The sequence below is a fragment of the Moschus berezovskii genome, chromosome 1 (assembly GCF_049115385.1).
Source record: "Moschus berezovskii isolate FMDL1 chromosome 1, NW_MosBer_1.0, whole genome shotgun sequence".
In the NCBI taxonomy this organism is placed as follows: domain Eukaryota; kingdom Metazoa; phylum Chordata; class Mammalia; order Artiodactyla; family Moschidae; genus Moschus; species Moschus berezovskii.
In genome coordinates, this window is record NC_142460.1 from 94,042,977 (window position 1) to 94,064,349 (window position 21,373).

Below are 21,373 nucleotides of genomic sequence, written 5' to 3' on the forward strand. Positions count from 1 at the left end.
TGCACCGTAGAAACCGTAGGTTTGTGCCCAGGGCCCCCACAGCTGCGTCATGGTGTCTGCATGGGCACGTGGCCTGTGTGATGGCACCGCTAGCTGCCACGGACACGCGCAGACCTCAGAAGACAGCGCAGACCTTCCCCCCACCCGTTTTTCCTCGGAGTCGCCCTGGAGGGGCGTCTGGGCCCACTTCTCTTGTCTCTCTCCCCCTCCTCAGTGTGTTGTCTTTTCTTGGGTCCTCCTCACCCTCCATCCCTGTGACTTGCTGTGACCCCTGGTGGTCATCCTGGAAATCCACTTGGAAGGCCCAGGTGTTTGAAGGTTTGAGAGCAGAGCAGCTGCAAGACAGACCAAGCTTTTTTTGCTTGTCCTTCCACGCGTCACCTCTAGACCTTGCTCTGCTGACAAGGTCTTCATCTCATTATGTCCTTGTCCAGGACCCTCCCACCACTGGGGGTGAGGCGTGAGGATGGGCAAGGGGGAATCCAAGCTGGTGCCATCAGCTGGGCACCCAGAGGGGCTGGCTCCAGTTCCTGAGCCCGGGGCCCATTCTCCTCCAGACACGACACGCTGCTCTTCCTTGATTTCTTGTTGGGCTCCTGAAGAGTCTTAGTTGCTCAGTCATGTCATGGGCTGTAGCCAGGCACCTCTGTCCATGGAATTCTCCAGGCAAGATTACTGAAGTGGGTAGCCATTCCCTTCTCTAGGGAATCTTCCCAAACCAGGGATTGAACCTGGGTCTCCTGTATTGCAGGCAGATTCTATACGATCCGAGCCACCAGGGAAGCCCTCCTGAGTCAACAGACAATTGACGTCTCAATGAAGGAGGAGGTTTATTGTAACCATTTATCCTTGTGCCGTTACAGGCAAGAAACTGGAACAAGGTGGGAACCTGAGCGGGGCAGAGGGTGGGACTGGGGAGAATGACCAGCATGTGTGGAAGGTGGTATGAATTCCCCACACCCTGGCCCCTGAGCAGAAGCCCACAGGCCCTTCAGCTCCTCCCCACCGTTTGCCACCTTGTCCCTCTTACATCCTGTTTTCTCCTCGTTCCGTCCTGCTCTGGTCGACTGAGGTTTTGGAGAGCTGGAATGTGGCCCATCTCTGCTGAGGTGGTGATCTGTGCTCTGGAGAAAATAAACCTGGTAACTGAATAGCCAGGAGTGCGGTGGGGTGGAGCGAGGGGAGTAGCTCCCGTTTTGGTTGGGAAACTCTCAGGAGGTGACCTACGAACTGGCACCGGAAGAGCTGGAAGGACACAGCTGTGCTTGATTCTAAGGGAGAGCATTGTGAGCAGAGGGAACCACTGGTGCGAAGGCCCTGGAGTGTAAATGTGCTGGCATGTTTGTGGGATTGAAAGGCTGCCAGTCTGTTAGCAGATTTTTCTTTCCATCCTAAAAACATTCATCGTGTTTTCAGATTCATCCTTGATGTCCATGAGAAAACAATTTTTTTTCCCCCAGGGAATCATTTCCCTCCAGCTCTTGTTGGAATTGATTACTAAGAACACCCAAACGAGGATTGTATTGGTGGGAGCTGACCAGCCTATGGGCGGACCCACTCGGCCCTCATGCAGTTGGAGTGCTGCAGAGCCAGGCAGCTCTGATTATTGTTGTATCATGACTTGGGCTGTTTATTACAGAAGGTATTTTTTGTATCAAATCAAGGTATTCTTGCTTGGTAAAGGTATTTGAGCACTATTAGAACAGGGTGATAAGATCAGCTGTCCTTTACTGAATTCCTGTTGCATTCATCACAAAAGCCTGGAGACCAGCAGCGTAATTCTCTCCCGTTTTCAGACGGGGTAGTTTTGGGGTTTTGACAGGGGTTGCCAGGTGATGAAGTGTGGACTTAGCATCTGATCCCAGAACTGCCTGCAGACTCGGCTGGGCAGTCCAGCACATGTAAGATTCCACACCAGACTGATGCTCATGGAGCAGGGCAAGAGCTGTCGTGGGCTTGCTCCTGTCAAGTCCAGAAGCTGGCACTGCAGCTGTCCTGCCCAGTACTCTGGGAGGCCCCTGGGAGAAGCAAGCGCCTGTTGGCTGTTCCTGCAGTGCCTGGATCCCGCAATGAGAGCAGGCTTCCCGGAGTGCTGTGCTGTCCTTCTGCTCTCTGGCAGCTCCTCCAGGGACAGCTGGGCCCAGGGAGGTGACATGGCCATCCCTGGTGGCCCTGTGCCTGCTGCCCTTCAGACAGGCCTTGGAATTTCCTGGAAGCCTGGCGTCTCCCTAGGCACAGGGCCCACCCCACCACCTCCCTTCTTGGCTCCAAGAGCTCTGTGTGACCTGATTCCTAGTGGGCGTGCCAAGTGATACATGAGTTTTCTCTTCCAGGCTGAGCTATGGCTTGGCATGGCTCTGTCCCCAGTGGACATTTAGTGGAGCAGTGGTCTGGCTCTTCAGGCCTGTCTGTGCCAATGAGCCCGGGGCCAGACATCTGCCCCTGCCTGTCACCAGTCTGTGCCATTCTGGGTGCTTGGCCATTTGGGTGTTGGAGAAGGTGTCGAGAAGGTGTTGTGTGTAATGGATATGAGGCAAATGTCCCCTCTCCCCCATCCCCAGGCTGTCCTTTGCAAGAGAGATGTCTTTCCAGGCTCTTCTTTTACGTGGCACTCTCTCGGTTACATGCTTTATTTTGAGCAACAGAGTACAGTTTGAGACCACCTTAGCCTGAAGCATTAATTACTGAATGTGGGTGCTCCTAGAATTCTCTTGACAGACTTCATTAAAAGTAAAAGGAAGCCGAGAAATTTAACACAGATTTAGCCACTGTTTCTGGGATTTTGATCTCATAAATGTGGAATATTGATATAAGGGATCCTTTTAAGGTGGCTACAAATATCTGGTTATAGGCTGGTGAAAAAACCAACTGCCTTAATGGTATGGACATGGGTTCTCCAGGGTTGGGATCAATGCCATTTCTGGTGACAACGTCCCACACAGATTTATAAGCGGCTGTATCTGAAACATCTTGAATGGATGATTGGATGATGTGTTCTGGAAAACTGCTCAGAATGACTCAACTTGACTCTGGGGTTGGTAAAGACATTCGTGTTGAGGAGCACATGAAGGGTTTGAAAAAATTCATTTTGTAAGGTGTGTAGCAGATGGAAATAATCCTGAATAAGATTTTTATAATTTAAAATATGTATGCATAAATTGGGCTTCCCTGGTAGCTCAGATGGTAAACAGTCTGCCTACAATGAGGGAGACCCGGGTTTGATCCCTGGGTCAGGAAGATCCCCTGGAGAAGGAAATGGCAACCCATTCCAGTGTTCTTGCCTGGGAAATCCCATGGACCGAGGAACCTGGTGGGCTACAGTCCATGGGGCTGTAAAGAGTCGGACACAACTGAGCGACTTCACTTTCACATACATAAATTAATAAAAGCTGCACATAAGACTTGGATTTTTAATCTACATCTCTAAAAAAATTATAGTCAGTTGCTGTAAACCATCATCTTGGATCTTCTCCTGGGTCAGCTGCCTTCAGTATGGGAGTCACCTTGTGGCCCTGGGTTTCTGGGTTATGTGGTATTTCTTCCTGCGGCCCCTGAAGTGGGGGATCTGAAAAGGAGGAGGGACAGGGAGGGGTAGCAGGAGGGGTAGCATGTTCTCTGCCCCCTCCCTCTTTTTTTCTCTCTTCCATCTCTCTTGCTTTGATCACCGCTGCCAGACACTAGCCCCTGGCTGGGCTGGGGGGCTTCAGAGAGTGCCAGACTCTAAGCCCGCCCTCAGGAGACCACAGTTTACAAACCTGTTTGAGATACCGGCAGGCCTGTTGCTTTGATTCATGCTTGCAGTGTCTGTGCTTTGCTTCTTGCTGCAGAAAGTGTATTCCACGGAACATATTAATTTATCTTTAAGTAGATTTAGTATATGAAATATTCATTGGAGCAGGCTCCTCCATACAGCGTTTGGAACAACATACCCAGTACAGTTTGTCCTCATAAATCTATTAATGCTGATGGGATGTAATTATCTCCTGAAGCTTTGGGGTGAGATGGGGGCCTGGGGAGGGGAGGGAGCTGGCTGCTGCTCGCTGTCTCTCCCCCATGACTTGGCTGTGGTGGACCCTGTTCTGAGTGCACATGGGTACACATCTATTTTTTTCTCTTCCTTTTTAATGAATGCAGAGGCTTCCATTTCTGAGGGCCCTCTTGTCAGCTTCCAGCTTCTTACCGAACTCCAGTTTCTAGCAGTTGTTAGAGGTGTAATGAGGCTCAGAGGGAAAAGCTGGCTCATGAGTGAAGGCTGATCTGTGAGCAGAGGGAGTTCAGGGGACAAGGAGGGGCTGGGTATGTGCGTGCATGTGTGTATGCGTGCGTGTGTATGTGTGTGTAGTATGCTGTCACAGAGGAAGCTCAGGGGACCAAGGAGGGGCTGTGTCTGTGTGTGTGCACGTGTGCAGAATGCTAACACTTTGGATTAAGTGAAGTGTGGCAACCCCTGAGCTAGGTGTTTTATCTGCTTGTCTCCGGTGGTCCTTGTAGGAGGGGAGGTGTCGTCATTCCTGTGTTATCCATGAAGAAACTGAGGCCCACCTGAGGCTCTGAGAGGTCTAGTAGCTTGTATAGAATGCAGCTTATTGAGTTCAGCGAGCCTGTCCTGATGGCCTGGGGCTTTCCCAGGGCCCCGAGCAGTCCCAGATCCTGGCCTCCAGGAGTGCCCCATCCAGCTAGTGCAGAAGCAGGGCCTTCAGAGGAGACAGACAGGGAAGCGGAGCCTCCCTCCTTGTGACACAGGGTGCTCAGGACAGCCTGACGCATTGTGGGGAGTTGTGGGGAGGCCAGCAGTGGGTGTCTGAGCAAGCGTGTAAGACTGGCTGGAGTTTACCTGGCAGATGGTGGCTGGGAGAGGTCGTTCCAGACGGTGCAAAGAGCAGGGGCAAACATGTAGGACACAGGACACCAAGGTGTGGCGGGCAGAGTGGAGACTGCCTGGTTCAACTCCCCTCAGTGCCCAGGGAGCGGAGGGCTGAGGGGCAGCTGGAACCACTAGTGTGGGGCCTTGCTGGGGCATTTGGACTGTGACCCAAGGCTCTGAGGAGTCTGTGGAAGTTTTGAAACCAAAGAGGAAAAGAAATGAATTTGCATATTTGGAAAATTCGTCTTGCATTACAACAGAGGCTGGTTTGGAGGGCGCAAGACAGGAGGTGGGGAAGACTGTGGATTTTGTGGCCCCGCTTCAGCCAGGATGTCTGGGGAGCAATGTGTGTGGGGTTGTCAAGGCCAAAGCCTTAGTTTGGCACCTGTGTTGAGAAACAGCAGAACTGGTCTGGATTCCACATCCCAGGTTGGAAAAGAAAGTGAAAGTGAAAGTCGTTCAGTTGTATCCAACTCTTTGCAACCCGTGGACTATACAGTCCATGGAATTCTCCAGGCCAGAATACTGGAGTGGGTAGCCGTTCCCTTCTCCAGGGGATCGTCCCAACCCAGGGCTGGAACCCAGGTCTCCTGCATTGCAGGTGGATTCTTTACTAGCTGAGCTACCAGGGAAGCCCAGATTGAGAGGTCACAGAAAGGGGAAAAAGTCAAAGGGGAAAAGAAAAGTCAGAAAAAGGATAAAGGCAAATAGTGCATTAGGAGACAAATGACAAGAAGTTGTAAAAAGACTTTTATGAAGAGATAAAAAATTTAAAGGCTTACAGATAGGGAATGATGAGGGCTAACACCGTATAAAAGATTTTTTTGTTTAATAGTGTTTTAGAAATTTAAGTGGATCTGAGAATAAAAAGGAAACACTTAAGTGAGTTAAGACAAAAACAGATTTCTGGCCAAAAGGAGAACGTAAAGTAGGGGGAAGCAGACGGGACAGCTGGCCACCGCGGGGCCATGAGGGACTTGTTCTAGCCGTCCGAGCACTGACAGCTCTGGGGTTGCAGGCTTGGGCGGGTGGCACCAAGGGCTGGCCTGGGAGGAACCTGGGCAGGTGGAGGGAAAGGGTAGAGGTAAGTGACAAAATGGAGCCTGCCTGCTTGGGGACTTCTTGGGCACTGCCCACATCTGTCATTTCTCCTGCAGCAGGGCTGCTGACAGTGTCAGCAAGCCAGACAGGGGCCTCATGTGGCTCTGCCTTTCATGGTCGGCACCCTGTTCAGACAGGTCCTTGACCCTTGAGTCGAGGTGGCGGCCACCTCGCAGGCTTGTCCTGTCCTGTTAGCTGCCAGGGAAGATGGAGGTGGAAGGTCATCTGCAGATCTCATGGGAGGATTGAAGGAGGAGGGACATCTGGGCTCCGGCCTGGGTGCATTTATTCAGCTCCTCTTGTGTGCAGTGGAATGTGCTGGGTGTTGTGGGGCACACAGAGCAACAGGGAAGACTTGCAAGACGTATGTGAGCAGAGTGCGTGGTGATCTGGTATCTCATAGGAGGCTGGGGCTCTCTGTGGGATGGGCTGATCATCTGAAAGAATGTCAAACAAGGGAAGCTGACTCAGGAGGCTCTCGTGTCTCCTTTAGTTGCCGATCTTGCTGATGTTTCCTCTATTGGTCATTGTTAAGAAAAAGAGGAGCTGTGTGGAGCGGAAAGAGCGTGAGACTTGGAGTCTGGAGGCCATGTGATCTTGGACAAGTGTAACCTCTCTGAGTACCTACTTTCTCAGCTGTAGCTTGGATGTCTGCCTTCTGAAGACCAGGCTGTAGTGGGGATCTGTGTGTATGAGAGTGTTTCATAAACTTCAGAGCTCTGTGGCAGAGCCGCTGGTGACATCTTTAGATGCTCCGTGTTTTGAGGAAAGCGGTGCCTGGTTTCTCCTGATACCTCTCTCAGCTCCTCCAGAGTGTCTGGGACACTCAAGAAATGGTAGTTGAGTCAATGGATGAGTTGACTGCATCTCCAGGCATTTTTCAGATTTCATTTTCTAGTGGCCAGACCCTCTCCCTGTCACACTGTTGGGTAGGGAGGTGGAACGTCTGACTGCAATGCGGAACATGTGTAGTGGCCTCCAGGCGATGCTGGAGCCAGTGCCAGGCCCCCAGACTTGCTGAGAGTCCTCACTTCATGAGCAGACCCTTTAACTTGGCTTCCAGTCTCTGGGCACAGAGCTTCCTCCAGTGAGGCCAGTTTGAAGTACAGAAGCAGAAGCAGACTGGGGGCAGCTCCCGTTTCCTGGCTCCCACTCATCTTCCACTGCGCCCCACGTGTCTGCCTGCACACCCTCACACTTGGTGTCCCCGTCCCCGTTGCTGGCCTCTGCTGACTCCCCACTGCTCCCCGTTTCCTTAGCTCTTAGGGATTCCATGTCCCTCTCTCGTGGGCCCTGGAGAGGGCATATAGGTCCTGTCCATGGCCCGTGTGTGTGCTGGGTTCCTGCCTGGGGTGCTCACTCTTGCCGTTCCCTGTGCCCTCCTGCAGGTCGTCTTCCATGATGTTGGCGTGCTCACAGACAAGCTCTTCCCTATCGTGGAGGCCATGCAGAAACACTTCAGTGCCGGCTCTGGGACCTACTACAGCGACTCCATCTTCTTCCTCTCAGTGGCCATGCATCAGATCATGCCCAAAGGTAACCTGAGCTGCGGGGCAGCAGGCCCTGGGGTGTGACTTTGCATCTGTTTTCCTGGCTCCAGTACTGCTGGTGCCCTGTATCTGAGAGCAGACAGAGCTCCACTCCACACCCTGGAGAGGGCAGGGGACAGCCAAGCCCTCCGTGTATAGCACTCCCTGCACAGAGACTCCAGGGCAGGGCCCTGGGCTGCACAGCTCCCGGGGCCCACTCACGAGTCTGCAGTGTGAGTTGTGCAGTGCGGCCTCCCTGGCTTGGGGCACCTGGGCTCCAGCCCTGACTCTTGTCGGGCTTGTCAGCCTTGTGCACACACCTGTCTGAGACTCAGTTTGCTTATCTGTAAAATGGCAGGCTGGACTAAATGACCCTCTGTCTCAGACTGTGATCCTGATCTTTCTGGTTTGAACCTATACTTATCTGACATTAACTTATCAAACCTAGATGTTAGAAGTGCACGTTATGACCTAGGAGGACTTTTTCTGAAACTCTGATGCACAATTAAAGTATTTTCTGGGCTTTGGTCCCTGTGGGGCAGAAGAGATGGATTGTCTGGTCTGTGATAGGTCAGCCTTGTGTGGAAGCACTGGCAGGTTATCCTTGGACTAGAAGCCTTGAAGGGGGTTGGAGGTCTCATTTGTGGTGTGTACCAGGCTTCTAGGTTCTTCTCTTCCAAACAGTCTATGATTGATTCTGGAGCCCTGGGTTTTGCCCCCCGCCCACCCCTATTTCTAGCCACAGTGAGCCATGAGCTGAGCTTTGTAGGGGTGAGGAGGGGAGTTCTGGGATCTTGGGGTAGCAGCTCTCCAAACTGTGACCAGGCCAGGTGGGACCCAACAGCCCAGGGGACAGCCCGGCCACTTGGGAGGTCACTGCTCCCACCCAGCAGCCCTGCGTGGGAGAGGAGCTGAGCACCACTGCCCGAATTCCTGGTGGTGCAGGAACACAGGAGACAGAGGCTGAGGTCGGATTCCTGTTGGCAGGTTGTCCTAGTATAGGAGCGTCTGGCCCATCCACTTGGCTGAGACTTTGTCTTCCTGGGGCAAGTTCCTGCACCTGCCTGTTCTCTTAGCTGTCAGGCGAGGGCTCAGGGAGCTTCATGAGTGCGGGTCCGAAGAGAGAGGGCACTCACTCACCTGAAGGTTGTGGGAGGAGAGCTGACATTTGTGATGCTGCGGGGAAACCAGGTGCAGCTCTGGCAGCGCCCCGAGTCCCCCACAGCCCTGGAGGTCACACACGTGCGAGCTGACTGAGGAGTTGAGTGACTGGCAGTCACTCCTCTCCCCTCGGGTGGGCAGGTGTGATCTCTCTGGGCAGACCCTGCTGTGCAGGTGCTGTGGGCATCTCAGCCTGCAGGAAGCTGTGGCGCTGTCCTCCTGGATTCCAGGGAGCAGACAGATACAGGTACTGGTCCCAGCTGTGCTGCTGACTCCGTACCTCAGTGTCCCCGCCTGGAATTGCAGGAGCTGACCTAGTGAAGAGTCCAGGCTTCCAGGAATCACCCTAGGAGATTTTGTAGTTCTGGGGAGCAGAAGGAAGTGGGGTTTTACCCTTATCCTCTCTCTCCCACCCGCACCTCACTCCTCACAGTCCATTTTGATCGCTGTGGGAGCAGGATTCTATTTGGTCAAAGGGTTTTGTGGTTAAACTGGCAATTTGGGACTCTTGACCAGATGGGCCTTAAGGGCCTGCCCAGTCCTGTTGTCCAGGATGCACGATTGGCCTTGAATGAAGCTCTGTGACAGAAGATGTGATGAAGAACATCAGGAGATCTGGGAGGAGGCATGCCTCCTCCCTCCCTTCCTCCCTCATCAGCGGGTAGGTCTCTGCCCATCATATGCTAAACTCTAGGCCAGGTTATGCTTTGGGGCACCCAGAGGGAGGGGCTGGTCAGGACAGAGAAGGTACTTGTAGCTGGTGAGGACCAGGCTGTGAACTCTAAGTGCAGATGACAAGGATTAGGGACCCAGGCTCCAGTCTGCCTCGATGACTGTGGTTAGGGACCCAGGATGCTTCCTGTCTGCCTTGCTGACTGCCCTGCCCAGTAGCTGGCCCTGTCCCTGGGCCCACATCTGCAGAGAAGAGACTTTGGCCTGGGTTTTTCTGTCCGTGTAGTAGGTCAGGTCATAGGTGTCCCTCCACATGCTCCATGGGTCCTGGGGGGCCAGTGTCAGGAGGTGGGGATGGTGCTATGTGAGATGTGCTGACCCAAACACAGACTCTTTTCTTGGGATTTTAGGTGAATGATGCCAGAGATTCATTTATCCATCCACCTAAAGTCTGCTTCCTAAGAAGCACATTATTAGAAGTTACTGAAGTTTGATAATCATAAAATAAAGCTAGCGGTCCTGGAGTTCCCCACGGAGCTTGGGTGTTTCCGCCCAGCAGTCTGGCTGCTGCACAACACTTGGCAGTGTTGCAAATCTCCTACTGGGCAGAGCCATTGGAATTCCTGTGATTTTCGGAAGGAGCTTTGTTTCCAAAGCACCCTTAGTGCTGTCTTGAGTTTGTCATGTCTCTTTATTGCTGCCGTTTTTGTTTTCATTGTTTTCAATCATAGAAATTGCTTTTGTCTTGTGCTTTGTTGATGATTTTGTTCTTGTGTAATTGCCACATTCTTGCTATTTTGGTTTATTTTGTTTCTTTCTCAGTGTTCTTTTTTCTCTGGGAAAGTGAGAATGGGATGTGGGCGGATCATAAACCTCTGGTCTCATCCAGGAGGGCTGGTGCAGAAGAGCTTGTGTTCCCCTGAGTTACATCTCAGGAAGTCCTGTCTGGTGTTTGTCCCCCAAATCCAGGTTATTTCTGGGTACTGAAATAACGCCTCTCTCCCTCTCCCCCTTATAAAACACAGTTAGCATTAGTCACTCAGTCGTGTCCGACTCTTCGAAACCCAGTGGACTGTAGCCCGCCAGACTTCTCTGATCCCAGGCAAGAATACTGGAGTGGGTTGCCGTTTCTTCTTCCAGGGGTTCTTTCCCATCCAGGGATCAAACCCTGGTCTCCTGCACTGCAGATTCTTTACCATCTGAGCCACCAGGGAAGCTTCTGCAGCATAAGTATTACCATGCTGTACCCAACCTGTTACAATATGTTTACTTCTTTTTCTATTTTAAAGTAACATTAATTAAAAAATCTGAAAACTGCATTAAAATGGAAAAAAGTTATCCCTTTACTACTACATAAACACCACTGCTTTGTTAATTCTCTGAGTATTTTCTGATATCTTCCCAGCACGTAGCTTTTTAAAAATCTAGGCAAAGTAGAAGTTGGACTACATATTAAAGCATTATGAGTCTTTCTTATATATTAAAGTATGAAATTCAACCTTCATTTAAGCTGAAAATTGAAAGAAATGGTACAAGTAAATCTGTATCATGACTTTTTCAGTTAATGTCACTCATCACTGTTTTCTGTGTAATCATAGTCTTTGAAAATTTTTTGAATGGTTCCATTGAGTAGCTAAACCTTAGTTCACTTTATCATTTCTGTGTTCTCAGCTACCTAGATGCTTTCTGTTTTTTTCCTACGTTCATAAATTACACTGTGATGACTATCCTCATGTATAAGGATTATTTTCTTTAATTAGGATGATTTCCTTAGGCTAGCTCCCCACAGGTGCAATTCATCGGCCAAAAATTAGCCTTACAAAGCCTGCCTGTGTTGGCTGCCTCCGCCCCAGGGTCTCAACGGGCATGGGCAAGGTTCTGTACAGTTCCCCGAGCCCGTTGATGTCTGGCCTCTTGGAAGGACCCAAGGCAGCCGCATATGAACTTCAAAGTGGTTGCTGTCCCCACTTGACAGGAGAGAAAGCGAGGAGCTGGGGGAGGGCTCCTTCTCTGAGTTCTGGGGTGAGCTGGGCCTCCCCCTGGGTTCCTGAGGCCTTGACCCTGGCTCATTCTGATGGCACGGCCTACGTGCCGACCTCTCAAACCTGCACAGCCCCCTGAGGCTTCCAGAGCCTGGCCCCTCTTCTCTTCTGGGCCCCTCGCTGCAGCCCTGCAGAGGGCCTGGCTAGGCTGGGTGGCGATGGTTAGCCCCGTGTATGTTACCCTGACCATCTACTCCTCTCAGACCATGTCCGCAGAGAGCATGAAGGCGCCTTGCTGGTGGATCGCGCTGGCTCTGATTTTAGTCAGACCTTGTGTCTCCTTCCGTTGCTTGTTGGAAGGGCCACGTGCGGCTGGCTGCTCCTGCTGCTCACACTTGCCTGCCCATGTGTCCTGCGCAGACACGCGGCTTCTCTCTCTTCCTCACTCACACCCACAGGGCTTTTATCTCCTGTCAGTAGTGTTGGGCTTGTCACCATTGGGAGCATCTTATGCAATGGAAAAGAAAATATTTTTTTGCCCAACTGGAGCTGGAGGGAGCATAGAGCAGCTTCCTTGTGTGTCACATGGCTCCAAGGAGCTCTTGGCTCTGGCTTAGAGACACCAGGTCATAAAAACAGCCCTTTACCTAGACTGAGCCATGATGCCTGGTCCATGGTGGGAAGGGGAAGGCAGGTGCCCACATGGTCAGCAGTGTGTAAGACTTGCCACAGACCCCAGGAGACTTTCCTGGAAGGCTCTTTTGTCCTAGCAACCCTTTGCCAATAGATGAGCTTTGCCTAGGGTCTGGTGTTTGCATGACCTGGTGCTAGGCACTGCAGGTGTCCCAGAGATGTGTACTGGACTCATGATGGTGGGGTGGGCGGCATGGTCCAGTGATGAGGCAGGACGTCGTGAAGACCACAAGGGAGATGCACGCAGGGCTGAGCGTTCAGAAGAGCAAGAGTCCCAGACATTTGGAGGGAAGGAGGAGGGCTTCATGGAGGAGGTGGAACTTGAGGTGGGCTTTGAAGGGTGAGTAAAGTTTCATTGTGTGGAAACAGGTAGTGAGCTGTTGAGGCAGTTGGGAAATGTGGTGAGTGTGTGGGAGATAGCACACTGCCTCCACTGACAGACACGTTAGGGAGCATGTTGGGAAGCCGTGGGAGAGAAGGTGGGTGGGGAGGTTGGCATGTGCCAGGGGCTTGGATGCCAGGCCAGGGGGCAGAGCCTCTGTGAGCATCTGGCAGGGAGGTCCTTGACCAGATCCATGCTTTAGGAGGTGTCTGAGACTGGGAGTGGATTACAGGGGGAGACCCTGGGGCCCAGCACATATCTTTACCGAGTGTCCATTGGCTGGACAGGCTGGGAGGGACCCCCGGGTAGACTCCCTGGCTTCATGCGGCAGCTACTCTGGATGTGTGTATCATGTGTGTATCACACATGTCACATACACACGGGGAACTGCAGAGCCGGGTGAGACCTGATGGGCATCCCAGTGTTTGCACAAGCCCGCTCTTTCCATGAGACCCAGGGACTGCAGATGTTGCTACAATGGCTGCCGTGGGAACAGTTATGAACTCCCTCCAGCTTTTAACAACTCTGTGGATTAAAAAACGGAAGGAAGTAAAGAACTGATGAGAGTAGACAAAGCAGACTGACCTATGAGCTCATCAACCCTGTGCAACCAGCGCAGCTATTCCTGCCCTGGGGCCTCCTGCCTGTCGTCCTTCGCACTTTAGTGTGAATTAGCCTCCAGTCCCATTGCTTTCCTCTGAACACTGAATGGAGATGGATAGCCCATGAGAATGAGATGAATATGGGAAATAATGACACATGAGGTTGAGGGAAAGGGGGAGGAAGGAGGAAAAGAGGATTTTGGAGCTGGGTGCACTTCTGGGGTCTTTTCGAGACAGGCTCGGGCTTGTCTTAAGAAACCTGAGAAGCCAGGCAGAAGGAGCTTGGGAGGAGGGAGGCCAGCAGCCTGATTAGACCTTGGTGAGGCCTCAGTCCTGGAAAGTTGGAGGAGACCCTGCTTTTTTCCGCTAGTACTTTCCCTCCTAGACCCCATGAGTCTGGCCCCCTTGGGCCCTGGAACTGGGCCTGGGTGATAGAGTTAGCATTAGCATGCTATGCATCTGTCTGGCTTCTGAGGGCTGAGCCTGGGCACCTGTTTTTACCGTGGTGTCATTTGGAGCAGGGGTATAGGAAATTCTGAGTGAGCCTTAGGCAAAACCAGCTCCATAGGAGATAGACCTTAGGCCCCAGTGGAGTCTAACCAGCTGCTTGCTCTGGTCTGTGTGTTGTGGGGTCATGTTACCAGGGGCCTGTGTTTGGTTTCCCTGCCTGCAGTTGAGGAGTAAAGTTGTGCCCAGCCTGTGGCTGCACGGACGTGGGCCGGACCACCCCTCCTGTCTTGGCCTGTGCTCGCGGCATTGGCACCTCTGGGCTCAGGATTTCTGAGATTGATGCTCGTGGGCTGTGCCGGCTGCACTGGCTTCTGACCCGCTCTGTTTGCTGGGGGGACTCAGGTGGGGTCATCCTTGGGGTGTGGGGACTGTCCCTCCCACTGGCTCTGTTTGGGGCACACTGTGGAGGGGGCATTTGAGATGAGGATGTGGGTGTCCTCTGCCTGTCTGGGGACAAAAATCTCCTTTAATCACAGCCTTTCATCTTTATAGAGGACTTCATGTCCGCCTGTGCCGGGGGGAGGTGGTGCAGTAGGCACGGTGACCCTATTTTTCTGACAAGGGAATTGAGGCACAGAGAGGGGCAGAGACCTTCCCTGGGCCACAGAGCCTGACTGAGCAAGGACACGGCTGACTCCCAACCAGTGCTCATCAGGGACAGCCCCGCACTCTCCCAGCTTGGGAACGGGGCCGGCCCAGCTGTGCTGCTCAAGCGTCCAGGCTCACCCTGCAGGCCTGCCCGCGGGTACAGTCCAGGGAGGGTTCGCATTTGCAGAAGCTTCAGTTTGCCGATGAGTCAATCAACCAAAATTTGAGCGCTGGCTCTGCTCCAGCACTGTTCCTGGGGCTTTGAGTAAGGAGAGAAAGTTCAGTGTTGCCTCATTTCCCCTGTCCAGCCTCAGCTTTCCCATCTGTGAAGTGGGGATGCTTTTCCCTTGGTTCTAGGGCTGTTGTGGGTAAAGGTCAGTGTGGGAAAGTACTGACTGCACAGTGAGTCGCTGCGGATTATGATTCCTTCATTTTGGTGTTCGGGTCACTTGCTCCTAAAGCAGTGGTTCCCTAGTTTTACTATCCAGGGACCCCACAGCAGTCTAGATCACCAATGGCTATCTCTCCCATTTGTTCCCAGGAGAAAAACCAGTGCCCACCTTGGGGAAAAGGACTGTACTGGATGGGTGTGCTGGCCAGAGAGGTGGGGTCTGGCCAGTTGTCAGCTCCGGGCTGGAACAGGGTGTCGTGTTGTCCTTTCAGTTCAGTTCAATTCAGTCGCCCAGTCGTGTCAGACTCTTTGCAACCCCATGAATCACAGCACGCCAGGCCTCCCTGTCGGTCACCAACTCCCGGAGCTCACTCAAACTCATGTCCACAGAGTCGGTGATGCCATCCAGCCATCTCATTCTCTGTCGTCCCATTCTCCGCCTGCCCCCAATCCCTCCCAGCATCAGAGTCTTTTCCAGTGAGTCAACTCTTCGCATGAGGTGGCCAAAGTATTGGAGTTTCAGCTTTAGCATCAGTCCTTCCAATGAACACCCAGGACTGATCTCCTTTAGAATGGACTGGTTAGATCTCCTTGCAGTCCGAGGGACTCTCAAGAGTCTTCTCCCGCACCACAGTTCAAAAGCATCAATTTTTCGGTTGATCAACCTTCTTCACAGTCCAACTCTCACATCCATACATGACCACAGGAAAAACCATAGCCTTGACTAGACGGACCTTGGTTGGCAAAGTAATGTCTCTGCTTTTCAATATGCTATCTAGGTTGGTCATAACTTTCCTTCCAAGGAGTAAGTGTCTTTTAATTGCATGACTGCAGTCATCATCCGCAGTGATTTTGGACCCAAAAAAATAAAGTTTGACCCTGCTTCCACTGTTTCCCCATCTATTTGCCATGAAATGATGGGACCAGATGCCATGATCCTAGTTTTCTGAATGTTGAGCTTCAAGCCGACTTTTTCACTCTCCTCTTTCACTTTCATCAAGAGGCTTTTTAGTTCCTCTTCACTTTCTGCCATAAGGGTGGTGTCATCTGCATATCTGAGGTTATTGATATTTCTCCCGGCAATCTTGATTCCAGCCTGTGCTTCTTCCAGCCCAGCGTTCCTCATGATGTACTCTGCATAGAAGTTAAATAAGCAGGGTGACAATATACAGCCTTGACGTACTCCTTTTCCTACTTGGAACCAGTCTGTTGTTCCATGTCCAGTTCTAACTGTTGCTTCCTGACCTGCATACAGGTTTCTCAGGAGGCAGGTCAGGTGGTCTGGTATTCCCATCTCTTTCAGAATTTTCCATTGTTTATTGTGATCCACACAGTCAAAGGCTTTGGCATAGTCAACGAAGCAGAAATAGATGTTTTTCTGGAACTCTCTTGCTTTCTCCATGATCCAGCGGATGTTGGCAGTTTGATCTCTGGTTCCTCTGCCTTTTCTAAAACCAGCTTGAACATCTGGAAGTTCACAGTTCATGTACTGCTGAAGCCTGGCTTGGAGAATTTTGAGCATGACTTTACTAGCGTGTGAAATGAGTGCAGTTGTGCGGTAGTTTGAGCATTCTTTGGCATTGCTTTTCTTTGGGATTGGAATGAAGACTGACCTTTTCCAGTTCTGTGACCACTGCTGAGTTTTCCAAATTTGCTGGCATATTGAGTGTTGTCCTTTACTGTGACGTTATAATCCACAGGAGGTTGCGTACATCCTAGAGAGCAGGGGTTGTCGAAGCAGATCTATTATCTAGTTTAAGCCTCGTAACAGTTCTGTGGTGTAAGCAGGAATTGACATCCCAGTATTATAGATGGACACTATGGTGTCCAGAGAAGTGCGATGAGTTGATCAAAGTCACCTGGTGACTAAGAGGCAGAACTGGGATGAGGATCTTGGCTGTCCCACTCCAGCTCTCTCCTGGCCTCAGTTTCCTCACTCTTCAGCGAGCACATTGGGCTCCATCATCTCCTTGGTCCTTACCAGCCAGGCATTCGCTCCCTCAGTACACATACCCTGAGTTTATCATCGATGCAGGTTGTATATATGTGTGTCTTTTATATGTTTCACAGTTTTCATATCGGTGGATACTCTTCCAGCTCTGTGTGTGTCTGTCTGTCTTCTTGGCCCCAACTTCTCAGGATCCCCTTTGATTCTCAGCACTCTAGGCCTATGCGTCTTCTCCACGTTGGTCTCCCTGTCTAGTCTAGGTTAGTCACTTTTTAAAAAACAAACAGACTTTATTTTTCAGAACAGTTTTACACTTACAGAAAAATGTGAGCATAGCACCGAGAGTAATGTGCCCCAGTTCTCTTATTATTAACATATTACATTAATGTGATACATTTGTTGCAATTAAACTGATTGACACATTCTTATTATCTAAAGGCCACACTCTTCAGTTCAGTTCAGTCGCTCAGTTGTGTCTGACTCTTTGCGACCCCATGAATCACAGCACGCCAAGCCTCCCTGTCCATCACCAACTCCCGGAGTTCACTCAAACTCATGTCCATCGAGTCGGTGATGCCATCCAGCCATCTCATTCTCTGTCGTCCCCGTCTCCTCCCGCCCCCAATCCTTCCCAGCATCAGAGTCCTTTCCAGTGAGTCAACTCTTCACATGAGGTGGCCAAAGTATTGGAGTTTCAGCTTTAGCATCAGTCCTTCCAATGAACATCCAGGATTGATCTCCTTTAGAATGGACTGGTTGGATCTCCTTGTAGTCCAAGGGACTCTCAAGAGTCTTGTACAAATAGCTGTGAAAAGAAGAGAAGCGAAAAGCAAAGGAGAAAAGGAAAGATATAAGCATCTGAATGCAGAGTTCCAAAGAATAGCAAGGAGAGATAAGAAAGCCTTTCTCAGCGATCAATGCAAAGAAATAGAGGAAAACAACAGACTAGGAAAAACAAGAGATCTCTTCAAGAAAATAAGAGTTTCCAAGAGAACATTTCATGCAAAGATGGGCTCGATAAAGGACAGAAATGGTATGGACTTAACAGAAGCAGAAGATATTAAGAAGAGGTGGCAAGAATACATAGAAGAACTATACAAAAAAGATCTTCACAAGCAAGATAATCACGATGCTGTGATCACTGACCTAGAGCCGCACATCTTGGAATGTGAAATCAAGTGGGCTTTAGAAAGCATCACTATGAACAAAGCTAATGGAGGTGATGGAATTCCAGTTGAGCTATTTCAAATCCTGAAAGATGATGCTGTGAAAGTGCTGCACTCAATATGCCAGCAAATTTGGAAAACTCAGCAGTGGCCACAGGACTGGAAAAGGTCTTCATTCCAATCCCAAAGAAAGGCAATGCCAAAAAATGCTCAAACACTCTTCAGATACCCTTAGTTTTAGTCTATGGTCCTTTTTCTGTCTCAGGGCCTGCTGTGTGACTCTGGCCCAGTTGCTGAACCTGCCTAGGCCTTGGCTTCCTTGTCTGTAAAATGGAGACAGAAACAGTTGTAACAGCTTAGGGGGTTGTTACAAGAATTAAATGAATTAGTATACTTAATAGGCTTAGAACAGTGCCTGGAACATGGTAAGGTGTTAGCTTGTCTCCTCTCTGGATCACTCTGTAAACAAGGATGAGAAAATTCAGAGGATTAACAAGATAACCTCCATGAGCCCTCAGCACTGTGCCTGGTATACGGTGCGTGCCCAGTAACTGGCAGTACAAGATGTGCCTCCAAACACAGCACGAACGTGTGTGGGGCTGGAGATATTCTCAGCCTCTTAGGCAGCCAGTTTTGCCTTTTGGAAGGAGCTTCTGATGTGGGAGAAGGAAATTTTCTGGATGATCCTGGGCAAGTCATGTGACCACTTGTCTCCCAGGTGAGGAGCCCCATCTCTGCCCTGCCTTCCTCTCAGGGTTCCTGTGAACTGGAAATGGAGTAAAGCAGTTTAAGGTGCTTCTGCCCCCCACCCGCAGCACCTTTTCCGTCAGCTCCCAGAATCAGAGCATCTGAAATCTGTGCAGTCCCAGCACATTAATCAACACCGTCAGCCCCATACTGCTCGTACTTCCTAGGGACATCTGTGTGTGAAAAGATCAGGCAAATGCAAAATGCTGTCAACTCTCTGAAAGAGTAGGACTTGGACCCTGAGCTTCTTCTGCCCCAGAGTCACCTTTCTGAAACCTCATGTGATGCTTGCTGTTGTAGAACAGAATGAAAAGGTGACTGGTGATGAGTGGAGGGTGGCCCAGCCCTGCCTGCTCCCAGCCCCCTCTTCTCCTGGCATCATGGGTACCATCACCCCTGAGCACCCTTCTTTCAGTCGTCTCTCTGGGGGGCCTTGCTGTCCTGAGGCTGGAGGTAGACAGTTGGACTCTGGTGAGGACATTCTGGGATCCACTTTGGGTCAGTGGTACTAGATGGAAAAGGCTGGTGTGAATCACAGGTAATTTGTGCACCGATGAATCTCAACCCAGGTTCATAGGTCCACATGAAAAAGAATGGAGTCCAGGCCAGAAAGCCTGCAGGTGGGGATGAAACCAAAGCGGGAAAAGCCAGACTGGCAGCTCTCATTCATTCTTGCTTTGAAACTCTGAGGCCAGCGTGCAGCCTTCTGCAGAAAGCTTTTAAAATTCCATCTTTTGTCCCCCCTTAGGTGAAATTTGACAAATGTAGTAAAAGCTATAATCAGTTTGGACTTCTTTGTTCTGTGCTTTTTGTGTTTTCACTCACTACCATGGGGGATCGTTAATGTTCCCCACTGTTCTCTCCTAGCAGTTTTATAAAACAGAGAAAGGCTTTTAAGGATGGTTTATGAAACTTTATAACTTTGTTCAGTTAGAACCCAAATCAGAAAACTAGTCTATAACCAGTGTTTAATCATCCATCAGTGAGGCGGACCTGTGTCTACCAGGAGGGGTCCCGTAGGGGGATGTACATTCTGGAACCTGGGGTGCAGTGGAGAGCGGTGGGGATCCTGAGGGAGCCTCTTCTCTGTCCTGACCCCATCAGCCTCAATATTGAGAGAGAGCAGAAACACGGGGCCCACTAAACTCACTGATGCTGTTTTGATTGGTTTGCCAGCCCCTGGAATCCTTCTTGGGAAAGGTGGCAGCCGTACCCACAGTTAGTCCCATGGTCTCTGCTTGCTTCAGGGGTGAAGTGGCCTCAGGGATGGTTTAGTGTGGACGTGAGGTCAGCACCCTGATGCTGGGAAAGATTGGGGGCAGGAGGAGAAGGGGACGACAGAGGATGAGATGGCTGGATGGCATCACCGACTCGATGGACATGGGTTTGGGTGAACTCCGGGAGTTGGTGATGGACAGGGAGGCCTGGTGTGCTGTGGTTCATGGGGCCGCAAAGAGTCGAACATGACTGAGCGACTGAACTGAACTGAACTGAGGTCCGCAGACCTGGGGGTGAGTTCCTGCTCTGTCTCTGCTATCTGGCTGTCAGGGTGGGAGGCTCTCTCCCTTCCTTGATTCCTCCCTTGAGGACAGCAATGGAGACTGACCCTAGGACCCTGCTTTCTAGTGGGTGTGGTCACTGTGTCAAAAGTCTCATGCGTGAATGTGGCTTCCCATCTCTCTGGAGTTTTCTTCTGGCTCCTGAGACTGGGACAAGTGGGCAGGAACAGGGCTGCCTCAGCAGGGTGGGGGCTGGGGGGCACCGTTTCCCCGTCTCTCCTGCACCCCCTCAGGCTTACTTGTATGAGAGGAGAGTGAGGTCCTGCTGAGGCTTTGGGCCTCAGCCACATTCTCCAACCTGGTTTGTGAGAGCATCCTGCATCGCAGCCCAGCAATGACAAGGTGGTACTTGAGTTTCCCACCTACTGTGACTGCCAGGGTGTCTAAATGTCTCAGGAGCTGCCTCAGGAGGAGGGGTCACTGGGCTTCTCCAAGTTCTCTGGGCAAAGTAACATCTAGGACCACCTAACTCCTAACAGAGCCTCTGGGTGAACAGCCTCGCTTTTCAGTATTTCTGACTCTTTGTTTAGAAGATGGGGATAACTGATTACACAAATGTCAAAAGGTTACATGGGGACTGAGCTGTGGCCTGAAGAGCCATAGTCTCTGGGACTAATAACACGGGTCACTGGTGCTTTTACTCCTGGAGAGTCCTGTGCGTGTCAGCACATCAAAGCTCTGACAAGTGTTGTGTCTTGAACTAGCCTATTTTGTGGGTCACCTCCGTACACCAGAGCCGACTCACTGCCTCGGTACTTTTTAATCTTAAGTCTGTTTAGAACTTCCTGGGGATGAAGTCCAGCAGCTTCTGATAAATTGCATAGAAACTGCATGTTCTTTGTGGGTGAGTCACCACAGGAGCTTGGACCTTCTGAACGAGCAGTTCTCGATGGGTTGCTGCAGCCTTGGGGAAGCATGGTGGGTCCTGACTCCAGCGCTCAATGAGTCTGGAGGGGCGGGGGTTCTCCTGCGGAAGAAAGCAGAAGGAAAAACAGATCCGCAGGAACTTGCCTGAGTGAAGACATCTGAGTAAATAGAGCACAAAGGTTACACACATGTATCCAGTGATCACAGTGAAAACTGTTTGCTGGCAGCTCCTATGGAGCAAATTTGAGGCACTTCGTCTTCTTATTTGGAAGAGGGAGAACTGAGCAGATTTCTCATAAAATGTTAAAAATACTACTGTGACAGAGACCACATTCTATTAACTTAATGCTGGAGGCTGTTTGTAAGTTAATGAAAATAGTTGCCAAATTGAACAGTAATACCTTCCATTTTGGTCTCCCCATTAGGTTCTATCTTTTGACTTTTCAAGATCCTCTTAAATTCTTGGCCACTAGTCAAAGGCATCAGCTAGTGTTTATTGCCATCCGGAGGTTTATTTTTGACATCTTGTCATCTGTGACAGGTCGGCTGTCTGCTGCCTTATGCAGGGCACTGAATGGGTGCTGCTGGCTTGCCTTCTGGGGGTGCCTCTT

The 21,373-nt window shown here is 50.9% G+C and overlaps 1 protein-coding gene and 1 pseudogene across 1 annotated transcript in view; one reads left to right on the forward strand and one right to left on the reverse strand.

Moving 5' to 3' along the window:
• The window catches only part of XXYLT1 (xyloside xylosyltransferase 1), a 182,748-nt gene that overhangs the window by 19,194 nt on the left and 142,181 nt on the right, over window positions 1-21,373 (forward strand). Inside the window, exon 2 of the mRNA XM_055407447.2 lies at window positions 7,354-7,501. Within this exon, the coding sequence (XP_055263422.2) occupies window positions 7,354-7,501 (148 nt within the window). The remainder of the gene's footprint in view (window positions 1-7,353; window positions 7,502-21,373) is intronic.
• Window positions 8,771-21,373, reverse strand: part of LOC148778773 (small ribosomal subunit protein uS14 pseudogene) — a 60,603-nt pseudogene continuing 48,000 nt past the window's right edge.